Source organism: Musca domestica, unplaced genomic scaffold (genome assembly GCF_030504385.1).
Source record: "Musca domestica strain aabys unplaced genomic scaffold, Musca_domestica.polishedcontigs.V.1.1 14, whole genome shotgun sequence".
Taxonomy (NCBI): domain Eukaryota; kingdom Metazoa; phylum Arthropoda; class Insecta; order Diptera; family Muscidae; genus Musca; species Musca domestica.
In genome coordinates this window covers 11404288-11428587 of record NW_026712192.1, presented here as the reverse complement: position 1 = coordinate 11428587, position 24300 = coordinate 11404288, and the positions used below count along the sequence as shown (strand labels likewise).

The 24300-nt window shown below is 37.1% G+C and overlaps 1 protein-coding gene across 1 annotated transcript in view; it reads right to left on the bottom strand.

Moving 5' to 3' along the window:
* Window positions 1–2132: 2132 nt before the first annotated feature.
* The window catches only part of LOC101891999 (zinc finger protein hangover), a 31856-nt gene continuing 9688 nt past the window's right edge, over window positions 2133–24300 (bottom strand). Inside the window, exons 2-8 of the mRNA XM_020037644.2 lie at window positions 15082–15381; window positions 11199–11345; window positions 10022–11126; window positions 8504–8932; window positions 7465–8384; window positions 6841–7407; window positions 2133–4858 (exon numbers count right to left, since the gene is read on the bottom strand). Coding sequence (XP_019893203.2) covers window positions 3389–4858; window positions 6841–7407; window positions 7465–8384; window positions 8504–8932; window positions 10022–11126; window positions 11199–11345; window positions 15082–15381 — 4938 coding nt within the window. The 3' untranslated portion in view covers window positions 2133–3388. The remainder of the gene's footprint in view (window positions 4859–6840; window positions 7408–7464; window positions 8385–8503; window positions 8933–10021; window positions 11127–11198; window positions 11346–15081; window positions 15382–24300) is intronic.

Here is a 24300-nt window from a genome sequence, read left to right as displayed (position 1 = left end):
TCTTCTATACAAAGACCAGAAGAAGACCTCCTCGTCTTCCATTCGAAGACATACTCCTCTTATTTATTTATTTATTAATTCATTTCATACCATAATACTAAAGCCTCCAACGCCAATGAATAGTATTAATAACGCAATTATGCTCCAAGTAGAAAATAATAACTTAAAACTAATTATAACTAAGTCAATATATTTGGCTCCCCAGCCATAAATACACAAAAATTGAAAAAAAGAGATTAATATTAATAATAAATAAAGGACCTGATAGCAACAAAGCAACAAGCCTTAAATAAGTGTACATACATATCTCAAAAGTAAAAGTACTAAAAACATGTACTGTTTTTAACAAACTAATAATATACATTAGATAATATGAAGATCAGAATTACGAAGTTTTAAGCGGAAAGCATTATTAGACGGTGAAAATATTCTCAGTTCAGTAGGCAAATAATTCCATAAACGGGCAACTCGTATTACAAAAGATCTCTCAAAAGTAGAATTGTATATTCTAGGTATAAATATCTGAGTATTTCTCGAGGACATAGCAAATCTGAACATATTCTTTAATAAAGCAGGTACACCTGTTTTCACAATTTTATAAAAAGAGCATAACATCCTACAATTAACAAACCGTTCAAAGTTAATTCCCAAGAAAATATCCACATAGTCAGATATATGTTGCCCAAGTCTAACTCCAAAGACAAAGCGGGTAATGGAATTAACCACACGTTTTAACTTCAAGGACACACGTTTTATTGTGCCAGACATAACCTCCAAGCCATAATAAATATGAGGCATCAGTAGAGCATAAGCAATTTTCCTTTTGACCCAGATCGGAAGAGAAAGATTCGTAGAATATAACCTGCGGATAATACTATAAACTTTCCTTTAAACAAAGTCAACATGTGTATCAAATAAAAGTTTATCATCAACAAATAAACCTAAAATTTTATGACAATTTAAAATAGCAACTCTATTAAGAAAAATATTGAGCTGAGATGAGAAATTGCCAAAGCATATGGCTCTAGTTTTCACAGGATTGGTTACCCTTCTTCTTCTATTCGAAGATCTTCTGACTTTTATACGAATGTATTCTTGTCTTCTAAACGAAGACCTCCTGGTCCTCTATAAGAAGACTTTCGAGTCTTCTATACGAAGACCCCCTCCTCTTCTATGAGAAAACCTCCTATTCTCTTGTGAGAAGACCTTCGTGTCTTCCATGAGAAGATCTTCTGTTCTTCTATTCGAAGACGCCCTGGGTATATTCCTAAGATCTTCCGGTCTTCAATGCTAAGACTTTCGGTTCGAGAAGACCTTCTGGTATCCTATGCTAAGACCTTCGGGTCTCCTATGAGAAAACTTTCTGGTCTTCTATGAGAAGACCTTCGGGTCTTCTGGGAGAAGACCTCCTGGTCCTCTATAAGAAGACTTTCGTGTCTTCTATACGAAGACCTCCTCCTCCTCAATGAGAAAACCTAATATTCTCCTATAAGAAAACACCCTTGTCTTCTGTGAGAAGATCTTCTTCCCTTCTATTCAAAGAGCATACGAACCCCTCCTGGGGTTTTTACGAAGACCTTCCTCCTTCCTCTCTCTATGAGAAAACCTTCTTCTGGTCTTTTATGAAAAAATCTTCTGATCTTCTATGAGAAGGCCTTCTGGTCTTCTATGAGAAAACCACTGGTCTTCTATGAGAAGACCTTCTGGTCATCTTCTAAAGAGACAAATTTTTAAATTGTTTTTTATCCGAGTGCGATAATTAGCCTCCTAATGCAGCATTGTTAGCTAATAATTATTGAGTGACAGAAAAGTCGGCAGACAATGGCTCGACCTTTAACCTAATTGGACCCATGCCTTGATTGGTTGCTTATTATACCAAAAATTAAATCATATTCACCAACCATTTTTCGCATTAAACTTCGAAATCAGAGATTATATAGGAATACTTTTGCCGTAAAGGTTTTAAAAATTCCGAAATATTTAAAAATTAATTTTCATCTTACATATCTTCAAATTCCTTGAACCAACTGGTAATCCCTTTCTCCGCAGTATTATTCCCCGTTTTGGTTCACCCCTTCATTTTGAAATTAAAGAAACAACTTGCTTTTTTAATTTTTCTAACATATACAGCATTTGCTGTTGTTTTTTATTTGTGAAATTTCTATATAATTAGTATTTAAACGATGCATTTTGTTTTTCACATAGTTCATTGTCGTGTGTTTTTATTTTTTGTTTTGTTTTTAATTTATAAATTTAGTGTATGGAGATAGCTTATAATCTAATTTGTATTTTTTTATTATTTATATTCTATTAGTTATAAATAATTGAATGTTTAAATATTTTTTGTTGTGACTACTTGCGTTGATTCGCCAACAGAATTGAAGAAGTTGTTATTAGTGTTCCAAACAAAAATCCATACTATATGGCAAATTTTGAAAGACGACCAACTTGAATTTGTTCTTTTGAATTAAAGACAAAGCATGATTGAAGAATTTAGTTGAATTGGGGGGAACCAATAATAAATCAAATCCTGAATTTTCAATTTTGATTCGGACTTCATTCGAAATGACCCCCAATAGGGGGTAATACAAAAAAAATTGAAGTAAAAATTCAAGTGTTGTTGTGTTAATGACTACATTATATAACTACATTGTATTAAAATTTATGGAAATTCAAAATGTATAGTAAATAAAATAAATATAAACATAGAAAAAAAACATACATTCTATGGATGTGGGTTAAGAAAGACGAAACATTTTCATGTTAAACATTCTTAAGCGAAAAGTAAAATATTATTTTTGTACAGTTAAACATTACACAAAGTTGAAGGGAAGAAGTGGCGTTTTAGTGTAAAACTTAACAAATAATAGTAAAACAAACAGATACACAAAAAAATAATAATTTTGTCAACATAAAACAACTATGGCAATTCATGTAAATAAATATAAAACGGTCAGAGGTAATTTACAAAAGAACAATACACTTGCATAAATTTTAAATGTATTTAATATCTAAATATTTTCACTTGCAATTGAAGTTTCAGTGGCTCGACAATGTTGTAACTCTGTTGTGCTGCCGGGCGACAACACAATTCTACATCTTAAATTAAAAGTATTTAATTTCTTTAATCAAAACGTTTCAGAGTATTTCTTTTATTGACGAAATTCAATTACATTTTTTTCCTGTTTCCAATTTTCATTTGGAATTTTCTGAAAATTCCATAGGAATTCATTTTGCAAATTTGTGGAATTTTATTTGACAGATGGAATTGGAATTCCCATTTCTTTCCATTTTCCATTTTGCTTTGTGGCACACATTAACAAGTTAATAATTCTAAATATATTCTAAATTTACTTAAATATGTTTGTTGTACGACGACTCGTATGCTCTATGATGAGGAGACGGCCAAAACATCACTACTACTGCTTCGACTCTTGTTCGAGGATGAGGATGATTTGGAGGTCTTAATGCCGGTCAATGTCACCGAACCGGGTCCATTGAGGAAATGCATTTTTACATGTTTCTGCAGTTCGAGCTGGGTGTCGAAATACACTTGGCAGAGATCACAGGAGAAGCGGGATTTAACAACGGCATTGGCCACAACATTGTTGGGTTTACGGTTTTCCGTTGATGAGGCATCATCGTCATCATCGAACTCATCGCTGTCGTTGTCATCGTCATCCTCATCGTCGTCGTCATCATCATCTTCATCAACCTCGGAATAGTTTGCATTGGGCCGTGATTGTGGTTTTGGCTGTTGTGATGACAGTTGGGCGGCTGGGGGAGGGGCAGACTTTTGTCTTAGCGCTGCATGGTCGTCCTCATCCACTTCTTCATCGTCCACATCATCATCATCCTCATCATCATCATCGTCGTCTTCTTCATCATCATCCTCGTCATCATCATCTTCCTCGTCTTCGCCCAAATCGACTTCTTCATCTTCTTCGCCACCCACAGTCTGCTGGGCTCCCACAGCTAAATCATCAAATTCTCCTTCCAATATTTCTTCTTCCAACTCTTCTTCCTCTTCCTCTTCGTCGTCATCGTCATCATCTCCATAGCCCTGGTGTTGTTGATTTTGTCGTGTATTATTGTTTGACTCATGTTGCTGCTCACTGTCACCATCACCATCTTCATCGTTTTCATATTGATCCTTGGCACTGTCCCGGGAGTCATCCTCCATTTGAGCCATTGGTTTTTGTTGCAGACCAGGCAGTTTAATTTTCTTAAATTCATGCATTTCTTGGGCGGATTCTTTATTCTGTTGTTCCTCGGAATTATCGTTGTTGTGTTGCTGTGGCTTCTGCTGTCCGGACTCATTATATTCGACTGGAACTATCACCTGTTCTTTCATGTGATTATGCAAATGATTGATAAGTTTCTCTTTGCGTGACACATAGGCACCACATAGATCACAACCCCATTGGAATGGTCCGAATGGCTTCATTACCCTCGCTTCTCCAACCTTGTGTTCAATCCATTCGGCCTTCGATTCAAATTTAACATTACATTTACGACACATGTTCGGTGGATCACATTCGATTCTCGGTGGTTCGGGTAAGTTGCCAATTTCGTTTTTGTGCAGTTCGAAGAGATGGCGACGTAGATTATTATTGCTTATGAAGGTGGACGGACAGTATTGGCATTTAAGTTCTCGTTTGCGTTTCTGGGATCGGTTCAGGGCATGCGGCGCCGAAGAATTGATCGAATGACGGGGCACCAAACCCACCGCTTGTAATCCCAGTAGATGTGGATGGTTGTTCGATTTCAGTTGGTTCTGTTGTTGGGATTTGCTGTGTGGCAGGCTGTTGTTGTTGTTGTTGTGGACTTGATTCGCTGATAGATGATCGGCATCGTTCTGTGGGTGTGTGTTCGAAATGAAAACAGAGATGGAAGAGAGAGAAAAAGAAAACTAATATATGAAAACAAATCCTTTTTGAAATGGGTGCAACCCTTTTTGTGTTGCATCGAAGATTTCATAATTTTTGTGACTGGTGTGGAGGCAAAACACTTATCCAGAAAAGTATACTTTGTTTTGTTTGTTAGAAAATGTCCATTTGTTGATGCGCAGAATTTTGCTTGCATTGATTGTTTCGGAAGCACAATTTAGACGAATGAAAGATAACAAAAACAATGGTTAAACTTATCATTTAAAAATTAATTTTGAAAAATTTTGACATTATTTTTGAAAAATTTTAGGAGACGGAAAAAAGTTGGATTTAATTTCAACACTTAGACAGAGATCTGAAAGTGAAAATCTTAACATGAAGGTAATTTTTATTGAGAACTTCATTGCACTGTTTTACGAGAAACATTAGAATCCTGCAATCCTCTTAACTTCCTAAATTTTTTTCGGTTTGGCTCCTAAACTAATGATTATCAAACCATGTAAAACCAGTATGGAAAACTCAAAAGGTCGGACGGGCTGACTATATGACAGCCTACACTACTATGCATATTTAGTAGAGCTCCCGTAACAAAAAAAAATAATTTGAAGTTGATCATACCACCTTTAGCTTTGGCTTTAAAGCAGTAACAGTTTAGTTTCAAAGGGAACTGATATCCAGGCATATCCAATTCTGAATCGATTTTCAATAAATTTGACGGAGACATTTTTATCTTTTATACCAAATAAAATTGCTATAGAGCTGAGTTCCACAAAACGGAAACGTACGTCCGAAAATGCACTCCATTTGGGCTTACATTAGCCATTATTTGCACAATAAAACTGAAATCGGATTAAGGATATATATGGGAGCTTTATCCAAATCTTAGCCAATCTCGATAAATTTGGCTATGAATTAGGTCGGATGTACCAAACCAAGGACTTTTGGACAGATATTGGCCATTTGGTGCACAATTAACCCGAAATCGGTTGAAGATATATATGGAAGCTATATCCAAATCTGAACCGATCTTGACAAAATTTGGCAGAGGTATTTCCGAGCTATATAAGATATCTGATACCAAATATCATTGTTGTCGAATGCATGTTACGAATGTGAGGGACCTAAACATCAAATCTATTTCATTAGATATATAATAATATATGGGAGCTATAGCTATATCTGAACCGATTTCCTTCGAATACGATGTACTTGCTTCTAGACTGAATTCGATCAGATGTGCCAAAGTTCAGGTCATTTGGACTGATATTGGCCATTTGGTGCACAATTAATCCGAAATCGGTTGAAGATATATATATGAGAGCTATATCCAAATCTGAGCCGATGTGGATGAAATTAGACAGAGGTATTTCCGAGCTCTATAAGATATCTGGTACCAAACATCATTGTTTTCTAAAGCATGTTACGAATGTGAGGGACTTAAACACCAAATCGGATGAAACGTATATATGGAAGCTATAGCTATATCTGAACCGATTTTCACTAAATTTCATGTACTTGCTTCTACACTGAATTCGGTTGGATGTGCCAAAATTCAGGTCATTTGGACTGATATTAAACATTTGGTGCATAATTAACTCGAAATCGGTGGAAGATATATATGGGAGCCATATCTAAATTTGTACCGATTCTCACCAATTTCAATAGGGTTCGTCCTTGGGCCAAACAAAGATTATTAAACGTGACAAACTAAATCCAACTTTAACCAATAACATTTGTGAGTTCTTTTTTTGAACTTCGCTTTATGCCAGCCTCAAAAAAAAGAGGCACGGCGGCAAATCGATAATTTTGAACAATTTTAATCCAAAACTGTTGCATTCCAAACATTTATTTGCATTTAAAGGACATTTCTCTTACGCGTTGCACTTTCACTATGGTTTTCGTTTTTGTTTCAAAGCCTTCAAAGCCTCACTGCACAAGTCCAAAAGCTCACCTGTTTGTTATCACCTCTGAAATGCCATTTCCTATGTACTTTAAATGCTGTCATTTGTGTAAAGGTCTTTGAACACAAATCACACGCATACTCGCCATTATCGTTAACACGATCCATATAGAATTGATTGGGATCGGCTGGACCTGTATCGAACATGGCCGCAAGCGGATTATCTGTATAGAGTTCTTGTTCATGCATCTGAATGTGCTTGACAAAGAGTTCTTGATCGGTGAAACGGGCACCACAGATTGTACATGCAACCTCTGGTAGTTTGATTTTCATACTGCCAGCGGTGGCTTGTAAATTTGTGGAAATCGCATCAGTGTCGTGAGCATCACGGGAATGGTCATCATCGTCTTCGTCATCGTCGCCAGTTTTGTGTTTGTATATGGCAGCAGCAGAAGATTGTGTTCCAGCGCCACCTGTTTCATTGTTGGCCGAAGTAATGGGCTTGCGATTACATGTCGGTATGTGATGATCCAACATTTGACTGTCGAAGAATACTTTTTTACACAAAACACATTCGGATGGTTCGGGAATTTGGGGATGTTTCTTGTAACGATGTACCTAAAAAATACGGACAGCAATTAAAGATCACATCCAAAAAAAAAACAAGGCACCTACCCAAAGACTTTTGCGTCCGCTATATACATTGCCACAATCCTTGCAGGAATAGTCATTGGAATCGAATTCATCGTGGGAATTAATATGTATGGCCAATTTCTTATTTGTATTGAAATTGGAGGGGCAATATTTACACTGATACCAGTACAGGGGACCAGAACTGCCATCACCTCCGCTGCCGCCCGCTCCTCCTGAAACACTAACAGGTGTAGATATACCCGACAAATCTGCGGCCGTAGCATCTGCACCACCACCACCACCAGTTCCACCAACCGATTCATCCATGTTATAATCATCACCATCATTTGACATTGTACGTTCCGCACCACCCTGTTTCTTGTGAACATTGGCCAAATGATGTTGCAACTCAACATCGGTACGATATACAATTGAGCATATTTCACATTCATATTGTTTGATAATCATGTCGTCTTTCAACAAGGTATTGTGGATCTTAAACATGTGCACCTTGAGACCCTTTTCATAGGCAAATTCAGCATCGCACAGCTTACACTTGATAAACTGAACATTACGTATCTGATGATCATTTAACATATGATAACGATAGGATTTCTTCGAGGAGAAACGACGCTGACAAATGCGACAACGCATTCTACGGAACCGACGATCGGCAGCCTGTTCCAGGGATTTCTTTAAAATGGCCTGGGTTCCTCCTGATGACAACGTTGTGTGCATTAAACTATTACCACCGCCCAATGATTTGGAGTTTGAGCTGAAGCTATTATTGGCTGCACTCTGATGCGAACGCATATGATTCGAGAGACCAATGTTGTTGGCAAATACCGCATTGCAAATGGGACATTCACGGGGACTGGCATTGGTTGGTGTTCCGCCATTTGAGCCGGGGCCATCGAAACGCATTTTCTTTGAGGAATTTTCAAATTCGCCATCGTCATCAGCTGCAAAATGAAAGAAACAAAAAATAAGTTTTAATATGAGATTTTTAATAATTGAAATTCAAACCTTATACCAAACAAAAATTGAAAATAAAAGAAAAAAAAATCAAGCCCACCCTTACCCAGTGTCCCACCATTTGTTATAGACATCAAATCCTTCATAACATAATCATAACGTCCGGTATATTGGCTATGGGAATTGCCTCCCGTCGATGATCCGCCGTCGGTTGCAGCTTTGACAGCATCCGCATTGACAATATACTCAAATCCTGTGTGACGTGCCTTGTCCGCACCATGAGCACTAACCATATGTTCACGAAGATTCGATAATCTTGGATAACCTTGACCACATTTAACACACTTATATGTTTGTGGCAATTGATCAGGATGTTTGGATTCCATGTGCCGTAGTACATTGTTATAGTTATTGTATTGTTGACCACATATCGGACATGCCTGGGGCATACGTGAAAAATATTGAGCTCTCGGTTGGCTTGTATTTACAAGATTTACATTAAAACTGTTGCGGGATTCATCGGTGGATGAGGCACCTGAAAGAAAATGGAATTAAAATTAGTGCGAATTATAAGTGCAATGCAAAAATCAAATGACACGCCACCATGATAACCTAAATGTGAACTATCAGACCTGTTGAAGCCTTACTAACATAATTTGTTTACCGATTTGTCATATATTTGAATAGACTTTAAATGATTTTGAGCAATTGCCAAATAAATCTATATTTAAAGTAGTAAGAAAAAATCGAAAGTCGGGCGGGCCGACTCTATGATACCTTGCACCAATATGCATATTTAGTAGAGCTCTCTTAAAAAAAGAATATATTTGAAGTAGATCATACCACCTATCAACATTTGGCTTTAGAGCAGTTTTAGTTTGGTTTCAAAGGGAGCTAATATATGGGAGGCATATCCAGTTTTGAATCGATTTTCACTAAATTTGACGGAGACATTTCTAATGTCATCTTTTATTCCAAACAATATTGCTATAGAGTGCCTGATATCACTTCATGAAGGAAATATATCGGAGTTACACAAAATGGAAACGTACGTCCGAAATTCACTCCATTTAGGCTGATATTAGCCATTATTTGCACAATAAACTTGAAATCGGATTAAGGATATATATGGGAGCCATATCCAAATCTTAGCCGATCTCTAAAAAATTTGGCAAAAGTATTTCCGAGCTCTATAAGATGTCTGGTACCAAATATTATTGTTGTCGAATGCATATTACGAATGTGAGGGACTTAAACACCAAATCGGATGAAACATATATATGGAAGCTATAGCTATATCTGACCCGATTTACACCATATTTGAAGTACTTGAAGTCGGTTGAAGCTATATCTAAATCTGCTCCGATTATAACCTATTTCAATACGGTTCGTTCTTGGGCCAAACAAATTTTGTTTGCATTTTGTTCACAGAAATACATAGACAGACGGAGAGACGGACTGACATGCATAAATCGATTTAAAAAGTGAATATCCTCAAAAGTGACTATGAGTCTATCTCGCTTCCTTCTTCATGTTACAAACAAATGCACAAAGACATAATACCCTTACCACTATGTGGTGTAGGGTATAAACATAACCTTCTATACTTAAAACCCAAACTTACCACCAACTCCTCCCACATTCGATGATTTCCCCGGTGAGTTGTCCGCATTGCCCAAACCAAATGGCGTTGATTCGCCAAAGTTTGTCATATGCTTATCCTGAACATGTTCCATGAATTTCTGTTGCGTTTCATGTTTAGTATCGCATGTAACGCAGCGTAACGTAACAATACAATCCATATTATTATAATGACGTTTACGTTCGGCCGGATCTTCAATATCAATGCCACAAAAACTACACTGTGTGGTGTTGATATCTTTACGCTGGGCATCGGCATGTTCATCATAGACATGAGTACGAAATTCCAACTTCAAACGGAATGTTTTCGGGCACAAACGGCACTCGTACATTTTGTTCACCAGCAATTCTTTGGCTCGCAATTTTTCCGGGGCCGCTGCAACTGTGGCACTAACGGCCGCTGCAAAATTGGCATTTTTCGACATGAGGCTGTGTAGTACCCTGTGCAGATTTATGCAATTGCGTTTCTTTAAATGCGATATAAACAATGCCTTGGAATCATTCAATTTCAGGCAGTTGAAGCAACAGTTCCGTGGCAATGTAAGGTACTTTTTACGCATGTGAGCCATAAAGTTTTTGTAGGTGGTGTAGAAACGATTGCAGCAACGACAAGTCATTGCATGATATTGGCGTATAAATTCATCATTTTGTTGCAGAAAAACAATCTTTTCATCTGTCAACAAATGCTGATATTTTTCTGGATTGTCATAATCATAGCCAACCTCGCAGGAATTATTGAAAGCGGTAACCACCTCGTGGCGGTATTTTTGTTGTGTTATAACACCACTACTTGTCAATTTACATGCATCAGCCGCGACAGCCGCAGCCACGGCCCTTTGCAGTTCCAATGAGGCATTTAATGCTGCCGTTTGCTTATTCAGTGTAGTGTCATTCTCTTCCAGTGTATCAAACAAATGTGGATGTAAATTCTTCTCGTGCCTCCTGGCATTAGCCCGGGTGGAGAATTTCAAATTGCAAGCACGACAGGCGGCTTCTTTGGTACTCATGCGAATAACAGTACCAGCTGGTAAAGGTGCAATATCAACAGGTGGTCTTATATTATCATAATCATAGGCCGATGAAGAATCCTGTTCAAAGAGAGGATATTATTAAATTGGAACTATGCAATCGGTTTTAGCTTTTGCTCTTTATTTTCATACCATAATGGGTTCTTCACCCTCGTCGGCTGTACGTTCTAAAAACATGGTTGGATCAACCATCTCATCGGATTCATCGTTATGTTTTGCATTATTGTAATCATCTTCTGCATCCATTGGTTCATCCTTGATTTGTACCGCAGGTAGAGGCTGAAACGATAGACAAGAAAAACATATTTCAATATTAAAGCAAATTTTTGAGTAAAAATCATTGATTTTGTTTAAAATATTTATAAAATAGTATTCGGTTCATTTACGCGAGGATTTCTATAATTCAGCGCCAAAAAGTATGCAAAGTTTTTGATTTCAAAGCACATTTCACAAAAGGAGAATAATTTGAAAAATATGATTTTCAGAGTTCAGCAACCAATAATCAAGAAGAATCGTGGAAATAGTAGTTAATGAGGTCGGACTTTTGTAATAAAGGCGATCATTTAGCACATACTACTTCCAAGCCACTAAAAATCTATAATTATTGAGGCCTGGTGATAAAACCGTATGAAAAAAATATGATCCAATAGTGCATATGTACGTGGCTTTTGAAACGCAATCTGCAAACTAATGAACGTTTTCACTTCATTTGTTGATGTTGGGTCACTTTAGCGTTCCAAGAGTGACAACTTTATGAATGATTATACTTGCTTAGTTATTAGCTATTTTTGTACCACCAAATTTTTAGTGCCTCTTCTGAATCCCCATCGGCAGACTTTTGTTGCCTTGGAAAAGTGTTAGAATTGGAAAAGCACCATCCTAGACCAATGACTCTAAAAATAATGGTTGTTCCTGATTGTGTCAAAAAGAAGGCGTTGTGAACCCTTCTGTTGAAATTACAAATCACGAATCGTTGAGATCATGGAATTGGAAAACCCCGTTAATGGTACGGCAAGCTGTACAAATCTTTTGTGAATATGAACTCTAATCTCCCTAACGAAAACTGACTTAAAACATTTAGTAAACGGTCCACTATTACGCGAAGGTCAAGTTGACAAAATGAGGAAAGTCTCTCCAAGAAGGAACGCTTATGGAAGAATACAGGATCCAATATTTTTCCTCCTTCTTTGAGGTGAAATCCACACTTATACTTCAAATAGCAAAATGCTTCTTTGTGATAAACACTCCCCGTCCGTAAGATCATTGGACCCACTCTTATCAATTCTTTCAGCGAACAAGCAATATTGGAAGAAAGTTTACTTTTGCCTTAGGCATGTCAAAAATTTGATAGAGAAGTTTCCACAGAAGAAGTTTGAAGGATCCTCATAGAATCTATTTCTGAGTCGATTTATGCATGTCAGTCCGTCTGTCCATGTATTCTTGTGAACATGCCTCCCATATATTAGCTCCCTCTGAATCCAAACTATAACTGCTCTAAAGTCAAATGTTGATAGGTGGTATGTTCTACTTCAAATAAATTCTTTTGTTACGAGAGCTTTACTAAAAATGCATAGGGGTGTGGGTATCATATAGTCGGCCCCGCCCGACTTTTGACTTTTCCTTACTGGTTAGGTTTGCTAAAAGCACCTCCTGGCAAACCACCCCATTAAAAAACCTCAGAGAAAATTTATTTTTTTTAAATATTTAGTCCCTCTTATCTATCTTTAATTCTTCTTTCTAAGATCAACACAAGGGACCAATGGCCTCTAAATGTAGCAGGTACGATATAACTTGCAAAGAGGGCCGTGAATGTCTCTATTCACCGAGCCCTTCTGTCAAAAACTTTATATAGAATCCTCTGAACTGCCGGTCTAGAACATCACAGAAACGTGTTAAGAAGTCTATAAATGTCAGGGGACATACAAGATCTCTGAACCATAATGGTGCGTCTATTTTCTCATTGTATTTTTACATTTTCAGATTGTGGGAATCTGTACACTATTTTTTGTGGTTACAGAAAGGTCTCCACACCCAAAACCACTAATACATTGCAAAGCCTGCAAAGTAAGACTTCCATAATAAATGTGACTTGTTTTCACAAAAAACTGTGGTCATACTCTAAAAAACTTGGAATTAATTCTTGTATACTGTGTAAAAAACTGACAATGAAATTTCGGATGCGAATACCTTGTATTTCATTTACTATGCAAAGAGATCAGGTGTGATGAAGATTTCCTTCAAAGACAACAAATGGTCTAAGAACAAATTCAATAACAAGGGTCACATAGTCATTATATATTAACTATTTAGATTTACTTTCATATTTTAACAATGGCCGAAAATGAAGAAAAGAGTGGCCTTTTACATCTTGGAGCAGGGAATTACATTTTAAACCAATTGCATTGTGTAGACTTTAAAAGTCCAATGGCGCAAGTTTTCTCTAAGAACAAATTCAACAATAAATATGCAAGCGTATTGATATGGAATTCTAAGCTGGAATATGAATGTAAAAATTTTCCTTTGCCCTTAAGGACTATGTGACAAAGACAATTCTGTTTTCAATTGGGGATGGGTTGCAAATAAGGCCAGAAAATTCTTTATTAATGTTGAAAAACTAAATCTAGTTGCAGGACCTCAAGTCCTTAATCTCTGTTCACCATCACTACGTGGCATAACACTCAGCAATTTTAATTTAATTTTCAATTATATTTTAACTACTTAGATTGATTTTCAGCCTTTGACGAATGCACAAAATGAAGAAAGTATTGGGCGTTGACCTCTTGAAGCAGGGTATGGTACTGTAAAATCATTGCAAGGTGAATGATTTACACTTCAAAATTGAAGGCAGTTGTGTGAAAACATCACGATACAAAATATTATAACTGTTACACAACCTCGGAAAATCACATTTCAATAATGGATGTATAGAATTTTCTACACTCCACTCCCTGAGGATTTTTTTAAATGCAATTTCAAGATATCTCTCGAATGGAAAATGTGCTTTAAAGCAAAACTAAGCAAGGATATCTCAATTTTGGAAACACAATTAGTAATTTTGAATTTCTTCGTCTTTTGGTAAATTAATACCAAATGCTACATCCATCCAAACATATAGCCAAAGTTGATTTTTGACGTTTTTGTAAAATTTCAGTACATTGCATTGCTAGATTTCAGAAAATGGAAACATAATAAAATAATAATTAAATTTATGTTTTTTTGTTTTTGGTTTTTGTACGCCATGATACCCTATGTACGATACTTTTACATTATAGGAGTATCGTCTAAACAAACGTAATTGTTGGACAGCGCTTGAACAAGCAGCAGATGCCGATGCTGACGACGATGTTGCCGCCGATGTCCCCCCAGCAATCAAACAATCAACATCCAAACCAAGACCAACAGTGGACGTTATGGATGTAACGTCACTAGCGATAGAAGCGAGTGGGCTTGTACTGGAACAAGTAGCAGAAGTAGCCGATATATTGGATGCCGAGCATGAAGTGACGGTGGCAGTGACGGCCGTGGCAACAGCAGTAGGTATGGACAATGACGAAGAGGGTGGTGCTGCCGGCATTACAAAGGACTGTTGCTGCTGCTGCTGTTGTTGCCGTCCATGCTTTTTGCTGCCATATTTGGTTTGCTTCATTTTACTACTACCGCCGCTGCTACAATGCGACGAAGCCACTAAAGGACTAGTAGTAGTAGTAGTAGTGGAATGCATTTGTTTCTGCGCGAATTGGGAACGATGCAAATTTGTCGTATCAACTTTTCGCTGAGAAGAATGTTTGTGCCTAGTGTAACGACGTTTTGTTAGCAATGGCTTAACTGTAGCAGCGGCCGCTGTTGCTGCTGTAGCGGTAATAGTAGCAGCAGCAACCTCTGCTGGATGATCTGGATGTTTGATTTTTGGGGACGTAGTGGTTAATAGCGGTAATGGTGATTGAGCATGTAGCGAATGCTTAGCTTGAGAAGTTGGATCTTTTTGTGACACCATTTGTTGGTGTTTTTGACTCACATAGACTGTTAATGATTTGCGTTTTTTCAACGTTGATATTCCCTCCAATATGGAGGAGGCCAGTGATTGTTCATCTTTTTGCTGCTGATCTTCGCTGTGATTATCTGATATTGCTGTTGTTGTGTGTTGTGATTGTTGTTCAGCGTTGGATTTTGTTTTTTGCGGTGACGATGATCCATCTAGCCAGGAACGTTGTTTATTTTGTGCTGATAAACAACGATTTTTGAATGATTGCCAGGAATTTAAGTAACTGATGCAGGCATGACAGATGCGTAACGATAGATTATCCGTTGATGATATCTGGAAAGAAAAAGAGAAGGGGATAATTGATTAGTATTTTCGGAAAGGGTTAGATTTGGAAAAAAAAATCTTAATTGTAAAAAAAATATAAATTTTGGTAGTTGGTTTTTTATACCCTACACCACATAGTGGTAAGGGTGTTATATCTTTATTCATTTGTTTGTAACATGGAGAAGGAGGAAGAGAGATAGTTACTTTTGAGGATATTCATAGAATCACTTTCTCAGTCGATTTATACATGTCTGTCCGTCTATCCGTCCATGTGTTCTTGTGAACAAAATGCAGGTGGGATTTATTATCCGTTTGGGATGAAATTTTGCAAACAGTATTTGTTTGGCCCATGGAGGAACCCTATTGAAATTGGTGATGATCGGATCAGATTTGGATATGGATCTCACATATATTTTCAGCCGACTTCGGGTTAATTGTTCACCAAATGACCAATAACAGTTCAAATGACCTGAATTTTGGCACATCCAATCGTATTCAGTCTATGAGCAAGTACATTAAATTTGGTGAAAATCAGTTCAGATATAACTATAGCTCCCACATACATATATGTTTCATCCGATTTGGTGTTTAAGTCCCTCACATTCGTAATATACAGCAATGATATTTGGTGCCCGATATCTCATAGAGCTCGGAAATGCCTCTGCCAAATATTTTCAAGATCGGTTCAGATTTGGATTTAGCTCCCATATATATCTTCAAATGATTTCGGGTTAATTGTGCACCAAATGGCCAATATCCGTCTAAAAGTCCTGGGTTTTGGTACATCCGACCGGGTTCAGTTTAGAAGCAAGTACATCAAATTTGCAGTAAATTGGTCCAGATATAGCTTTAGCTCCGTTTCATCCGATTTGGAGTTTAAGTCCCTCACATTCGTAATATGCATTCGACAACAATAATATTTGGTATCAGATATCCTATAGAGCTCGGAAATACCTTTGTCAAATTTTATCTTGAACGGCTAAGATTTTTTATAGCTCCCATATATATCTTTAATCCGATTTCAGGTTTATTATGCAAATAATGGCTAATATCAGCCCAAATCGAGTGAATTTTCGGGACATACGTTTACAGTTTGTAGAACTCGGCTCCAATATATATATTTTTAATATCATCCTTCTCGAAAGATTAAAGTGTCTCCGTCAAATTTAGTGAAAAAACGTTTCAGAATTGGATATGCCTCCCATATATTAGTTCCCTCTGAAACCAAACTGTAACTGCTCTAAAGCCAACTGTTGATAGGTGGTATGATCTACTTCAAATAAATTCTTTTGATACGGGAGCTCTACTAAAAATGCATAGTGGTGTAGGGTATCATATAGTCGGCCCCGCCCGACTTTAGACTTTTCCTTACTGGTTGGTAGTTAAATTTCTTGATGAAACATAACTTTAAAAAAATTGTATGCCCCGACATTTAGTTTGTCTTGAATTGTCTTTAAAGACCTGCAATTGAAAATGTTTATGGAATATACTATTAAAGCATTAACAGCTATTCCAACGATATGTCGTGTTTGTATTTGACAATATTTATATGCAAAGCTAATAAGGAAAATATGTAATCTACATCATCAAACAATCAGTACCTCCCACCACACTTTTCTCAATAACAACAGGACTCCCTTTGATTTTATATTGTTTTCTTTGTATCACATTAAAATGCATCGCCTCCTCACACTCTACTCTCCTCTCTATTCCATTCTAGCTTGAGGTTCCCCTTTCCAATCGTAGAACCGTATACGTTTTGAAATGCTATAATGATGTACAAAATTATTCCAAGATAATTTTGCCAGTTACTACTTAAATGTCTTCCAATAATTAGTCAAGCACATACAACATCCAAGTCCTGTTTGTAATTACAAATGAATGCCATTGACCTCTTGCAATGCACAAGTGTGTCTGTATGTGTGTGGTTTCCTTTGATTATTGGTGTGCCTGTATGTGGCAGTGTGTGTGCGTCTGTGTGTGTGTATGGAGAATAATATTAAATAAAATTTGCACATGAGATGTATACACAAAACATGTACCTTTCTGATGTGTTCATATTGGTACATGTGTAGGAAAATCTATGCAACCAGCTGGGTACACAATACAACTTTTGGACAGCAATGCATAAAGGGATGAGTGGAGGCAATTCGAGTGATTTTGAATTGAATTAATAAAAACATATCTCATTCAAACCAAATGTCAAAATTTTGCGGAGAATTGTTCCTTCTTTTTTTAAAAAGGTAGATTGAGAATTTCCTTGCTATGAATAACTTCTTTCAAAGGATACTAAAAATTTCCTACAAGAAACTCGGTCTAATTTCTTGAGCTTTCGGTTATGCCATAGGCCATACTGTGGCACTGGTTTGTGATATGCATAAGGAAACGAGATGGGCTAAACTTTGTATATCTCATATATTTGGCCCAAGAACGAACTTTATTGAAAATGATAGTTTGTTCTGAATCGGATGTAGCTCCCATATATACCTCCGTCCGATTTTACGAAGCCAAAGATCTTCTGGTGTGAGGTAGGTAAATGTGGCAGGGTATTTAAAGAGAGGCAGCGTATTGTACTGGCCTGTATTACACGCCGGGCAGACGTTACGCACATCATCGTGTCCAATACGAGTCTAGACGACTGCACCCTCCTGAACATAATTGCGCTTAAGCTACCCTGTTTTGTCATTCTGTAAATACTGCTATCCGACTGCAGCGGTTACCTACATGATCTAGAGAGGGAGGACCAACGCTTTAAGAGAGAACCTCTAGATCAAGAAGCTTATCAAGCAGGTTTGAGTGGCATTCATACCGATGCCGTCGAAGATGCTATGAGCAATTACAGTATGAATGCCGTACTCGGAGTCCACCCTCCAACCATTGCAGCTGAAGAACGTCAGCTGCCTAGACAAGCCAGGATAGTTTTGGCTCAATTACGATCCGGATGGTGCAGCCGCCTAAATTCCTTATGGGCCGGATTAACAGCCAAGCCTACTCATCTAACTCCAGTCTCGTCATGGATACAACCCATACAGGTTGTATCCTTTTTGAGACTGGACTTAGAAGCAATACCAGATTGAATGGAGTCAGAAAATGGAAATAGAACGAACACAGCTGTATGAGCTGCTACAACAACAACCAGGGAAGTTTTGGCGCAATTACGTTCAGGACCGCCCGTTTGCACCGCCAAACCTACCCAGCTTACTCCAGCCACTTTTATCTCTGGATACAGCCTATTAAGGTAGCCGAATTTTTTAAACCTGGTGCTCGAACCAGATTAGCAGAAACCAAACATCTGCATGTCCTACTGCTACAACAACAACAACAACGACGACGGCGGATCAACCCGAAACAACAACATCCGAGTTTCGGACCGCGGGTAAGATATCTGATACTTTTCATCCATTTTCCCATTGCCATCACTTGCCAGAATCTTTGACACGAGCATCTTGAAATAGCTTACATAGAAGCTTATAGCTGTTTATAGCTGAATAATCCCAACAGTCGATAGGTCAGCCGACTGCCAAGCACTTCAAGCTAAATCTCCAGCTATCATTCCCCATTAGAATAATATGGCCTGGAACCCAACAGACCTTAATGAAGTAACGTAATTGCATTTTAGGATCTTCTGGCTAGTTACATATATGGTCACTGGTCATGTTCTGGTGCCTTCTTCCATCTTGGAGTCGTATGTGTAAATAGCTATTAGGTAGTATTACGTTTGCATAGTGGATGCTGGAAAAAGTGGACATGCAAACACAACCAAGCATTGTTTGGTGCTTTGACAGTTCACGTAAATCCCTTAAGTCTATTCGTAGAGGAACAGGCAGTCAGTAGTAGCACCCTGAGACAACTGCAGCGTATTCTTGGCACAAACAATTAAATATTGAGGTGTACCAAGTCTGAATAGAATCGGATGTTAATTTCGCGTTTTATGAGCTTCATGGGTACTCAACATTTTGACCCTTTGTGGGGGAGGTACCAAAAGGAGTGGACCGATCTCTACCATCTTTATAACCGATTTAGTGTTGATAGAAATATTGAGATTTGCCGAGTCGTAATGGAATCGAATTTTATTTTCGTATGTTCTGAGCCTCATGGATATTCAAAATTTGGACCCTTTGTGGGGGAGGTATCAGAAGGAGTTGACCGATATATTCCATCTTTACAGCAGACCTTGGGCTGGTAAAAGTATTGTGATTTTTGTAATTTGAAGACAATCGGACACTTACATCACATTTTATAAGAGTTATAATTATTCAACAATTTGACCCTTGGTGGGGGCGGTACTTGATGGCGTGGACCAATATTGTCCATTTTCACAACTGACCTAGCACCGATACAAATATTAGGAGCAAAACCGGAGTATGCTTTCTTTTTCTGTGCATATTAAATTGAAAATATTGATATGGAGGATATTGTGTGCGAGGTACCAGAAGGAGTCTACCAATATTGCCCATCTCCGAACTATATCTAAGTTTGATAATAATATTACGATGTGCCAAGTTTGGATCAAATCGGATATTCCCTTATAGAGTTATCGTGCGCACTAGCCAGGCAGACAGAGAGACAGACGGACGGGCATCGCTAGATCTACACCAAATGTTCTGAAACAGATGGTCTACAGAGACCTAGGGTCTAAAACAGTTATTTCGATGAGGCACGTTGTGGCCGTATAAAATGATATATATACCATCTGTAGCCATATTGCTGAGGGCATAAGCACACATATTTTTTGTTGTCGTTTGGCGCCACCTCTGTACAGTGCAATGGCCTCTAACTAAGTTGAGTTACAAAACATTCAGATTGTGTAGAAGGAATTACCTTATCCTTATTTTTAAAAAGAAAAACACGAATATTTTATTTTTTTTTTTCGTTGGGCGCCACCTCTGTGCAGTGCAATGGCCTCTCGATATTATTTGCCAATAATTCAATTCAAATTATTAATTTTTTCAACATGAGTATAGCTAAGCTTTCACTGATTTTTAAGCTAGCAACAGGAAGGGATTCCTTTGCCAATTGGAAATGTACTCCTCAAAATGAAAAATAAACACACAATGAACTTGTAAACAAACCTCTAAAATTGACTAACCATTTTTGTGTACTTAGAGTAAAGGCAGAGAGATTCGGCACATTTAAACAAACCTGCACCGATGGCAACAATACTATTTGGGAATGGCAAATTGCATTTTATTGGTAAAATGCAATTGGGTAATTATAGTTAAAGTTGGTACTTTAAAGTATCAATGTATGCAGCCGTGTGTGTGTGTGTGTCCGCCGCCGTAAGTGTTTACACATTTCTTACACTCACACACGCACATACACTACTTTGGCTGGCTACTGGCATCTCATTATCTTATGGCTGATTGTATTTGTACTTTATATGTGTGTATGTGAATGTGTGTTCTTTATTGTACATATAAAAGGGTTTAATTTATGGGGGCTTTTGCAGGATGGAGTAATATGTACACTACCCGGAACTACCTCCTCCCCACCCCACCTATTTGAATTATCCTTAATTATTATACTTCCTGAAAGAGACATATGTACATTTCGTGTGTGTTTGTGTGCGTATGTGACATTTGTAATATGAGTACACCTAAGGTGAGTTACTTAAAAGAATACATACATATGTGTTTAGACGCTGTATTGGTAAATAATTAATTTTTAAGTAAAATTATTGAAAATTCAGTAATTGTTTATTGTCTAGCAATCGCCAAGTCGATTTGTCTAGAGAAATTGTGGTTTATTTAGTTTATTCCCGCCTTTTTGCTTATTTCCCAGAACTTTTTAAATTTTACTTTCAGACAATGGATGATTAATTTTGAAACAAATTGTTCCATTTTTAATAAAGAAATAATGATGGAAGCAGCTCATTTTAAAATCTGGAAATTTTGTTAATCCCTTCGAGATAATCTAAATGGACAGAACTTGTAAATGCAAATAGAGGTTTGCATAAGTTCTACTCATAAAAATCATTCGTAGTTATCAGGCATTTCATTGTGAATAAAAATTAATAGCTCTGCCTTTTTTCTGATGTTCATAGTTTAAAGTCGTCTATGTTAATAACTTGTATTGAAAGTTTCCATACCTTAGCACTGTAGTGTCATTAAAAATTAATAGCTCTGCCTTTTTTGTACCCTCCACCATCCTATGGAGAGTATATTAGCATTGTCATTCCGTCTGTAACTCATCGAAATATTCATAATAGACCCTACAAGGTACATATATTTTGGATCAGCGTAAAATCCTAAGACTATCTAGGGATGTCCGTTTGTCCGTCTGTCTGGTTGTATATCTGCCGTCTGTCTGTATGTTGTAATCACGCTATCTTTCGAACGAATTCAGATAGAAGGCTAAAATAATAATAATTTAAATAGAAGGCTAAAATAAAATACGTGCATAGTTTACCAGTAGTCAGGTTATGTTCGTAAATGGGCCATGTCGGTCCACGTTTTCGTATAGCCCCCATATAACGGTACCTCCCGATATTCGGTATTTTGATGATTTTAGCGACATTATTCACCGGAATTCTTTTAAATTTGGTATTTGATGTTCGTAATGGATGCTACAGCCTATGACAGGAGATTGTCTGTGCAGGTCCACGTCTTCGTATAGCCCTCTTATAGCGGTACCTCCCGATATTTGATATTTTGATGATTTCGGCAGCATTATTCACCGGAATCGTTTCAAATGTTATATTGGAAGATCTTAATGGATACTACAATTCATGGCAAAAATGTTTGTATGAAGGTCCAGATCTTCGTATAGCCCCCATATAACGGTACCTCCCGATACTCGGTATCATGATTTTTTTCGACATTATTCTCCGGAATTGTAACAAATTTCGTATTTAAGATTCGTAATGGGTACTACAATCTATTGCAAAAATGTTTCTATCAAGGTCCAGATCTTCGTATATCCGCCATATGACGGTACCTCCCGATATTCGGTATTTTCATGATTTTGGCGACATTATCTACCGGAATTGTTTTAAATTTCGTATTTAAAGTTCGTAGTGGGTACTACAGACTATGACAAAAAATGCAGGTCCATGTCTTCGTATAGACCTCATATGACGGTACCTCCCGATACTCGGTATTTTCATGGTTTTTGCGACATTATTCACTGGAACTGTTTCAAATTTCGTATTTGAAGTTCGTAATGGGTACCACAGCCCAATGCAAAAAAATTCGTATGTAGGCCCATGTCTTCGTATAGCCCCCATATAACGGGTGTCATTTAAGTGGAGGTTTTCGGAATGTTTTTGAAAATTTTCTAATTCCTTCCAAATGGTGGAGGGTATTAAAAGTTCGTCCCGAACCAAGCTACTTTTTCCTTTTTTTCATTCACATAGTTCAGAGTTTTTCATGCCTTACAATTATATTCAAATTATTTGCCGTATACGATTATTTTGAAATGAGGTGAGGCAATGGTTGGGTGTCTTTTTCCTCCCCTATGTTGAAACGGCATATATCAGACAGATACCCACCTAAATCTTCACAAAATGTCTGATTTGATACTTTATGAAGGATATATGTGGATCTGGTCATCCTCCGAATCTAACGTTTATACTCGATCGTCCTTAAAAACTATCAAAACTACAACACCGTCAATTATCTTTGAGTGCAACCACAAAAAATGACTACCAAAACGGATACAGCTTTATAAAATCTTCAATAAAGATTCTGATTTGTTGCAAAAAGTGTTCTATTTAAGTGGACATTATGTGCAGCACATCTCTTCCTCTTCCTCTTGCTTTTTTACATTTTTAATTACCTTATGTATCTTAAAACAAATCAAATTCCTCAGTATTCAAAAACAATCAGTTAGCAAATTATCCCCCAAACTTTCAGTTAGTTTTTCTTTCTTCTTATAAGGATTCATACGAAGCCAAAATAGTACATACATAATTAAATCTTCTGAATTGAAAACCTGTAAAATTTTTAAATTGAAACTTAATATTTAATTTATTATATAAGTATTCCCTCCCCTCTGTCCCGTTCCAATGCAAAATTTCTAATTATTTCCTTTTGCTTCGAGAGTAAATGATTATATGCCACTTATGTACACGTTATCCACCATGTACATACATACAATACAATGGTCCTTTGTTGTGCATCTACATACATGAGTGCATATGTACATACAAACATATTCCTCAAAACACACACATGCATACAGTAAACATGGAGGTTGGTACACCTTGAGATGCCTACAAACTTGGGCATTTATTTGTCATTACTCCAAGTGATATAAACATTTCCAAAATAATCCAAGATATGTATATTTGTTTGTGTGTGTGTGTGGACACCAGTTTGCATTGGTTACATGAGATTAAATATGTACTTAGTGTCACCAAACTTTAAGTATTAATTTGGATTTTTTTTTTCTAATTATATGAAGATCTAACCATTTGATCTTCAGAATTGAGTTTTCTCAAAGTTTGAATTTAAATATGTAAAAACTTTGGCAAATTTGTTTGGCTTGGTTTAAGTATGCTCAGCCACACAGGAGTCGGAAAATGCTTCAGTCGGAGACCATTGATCCATTGTATTCATCATATGGAGAAGAATTAGAGGAAGAATAGAGGGAAGATAATGAATAAAAAAGAAACCTTCAGATGAGAATGTTAGAATTTTTAACTCTCAGCAACCGAAAAGCATTCGTGTCCTGTTCGATATTTCGGGACATTTGCATAATACCTTTTCATCTTCTTCATTCTCACATTTTGAGGTCAGGTATGTGCTACTATAGCGGCCAGTCAAAATACCTACCACGATTCTTATATTTGACCTACTAATCGATAGAATTGAACAGGCTGTTATTATCCGGTCAGCATCTGGTTTCCATCTACCATCTCCTGCCAGCCGTCAGGACTAGGAGACAAAATAGTTTATCTGTAGTTTATAAATCTCTTAGATCAGTCGA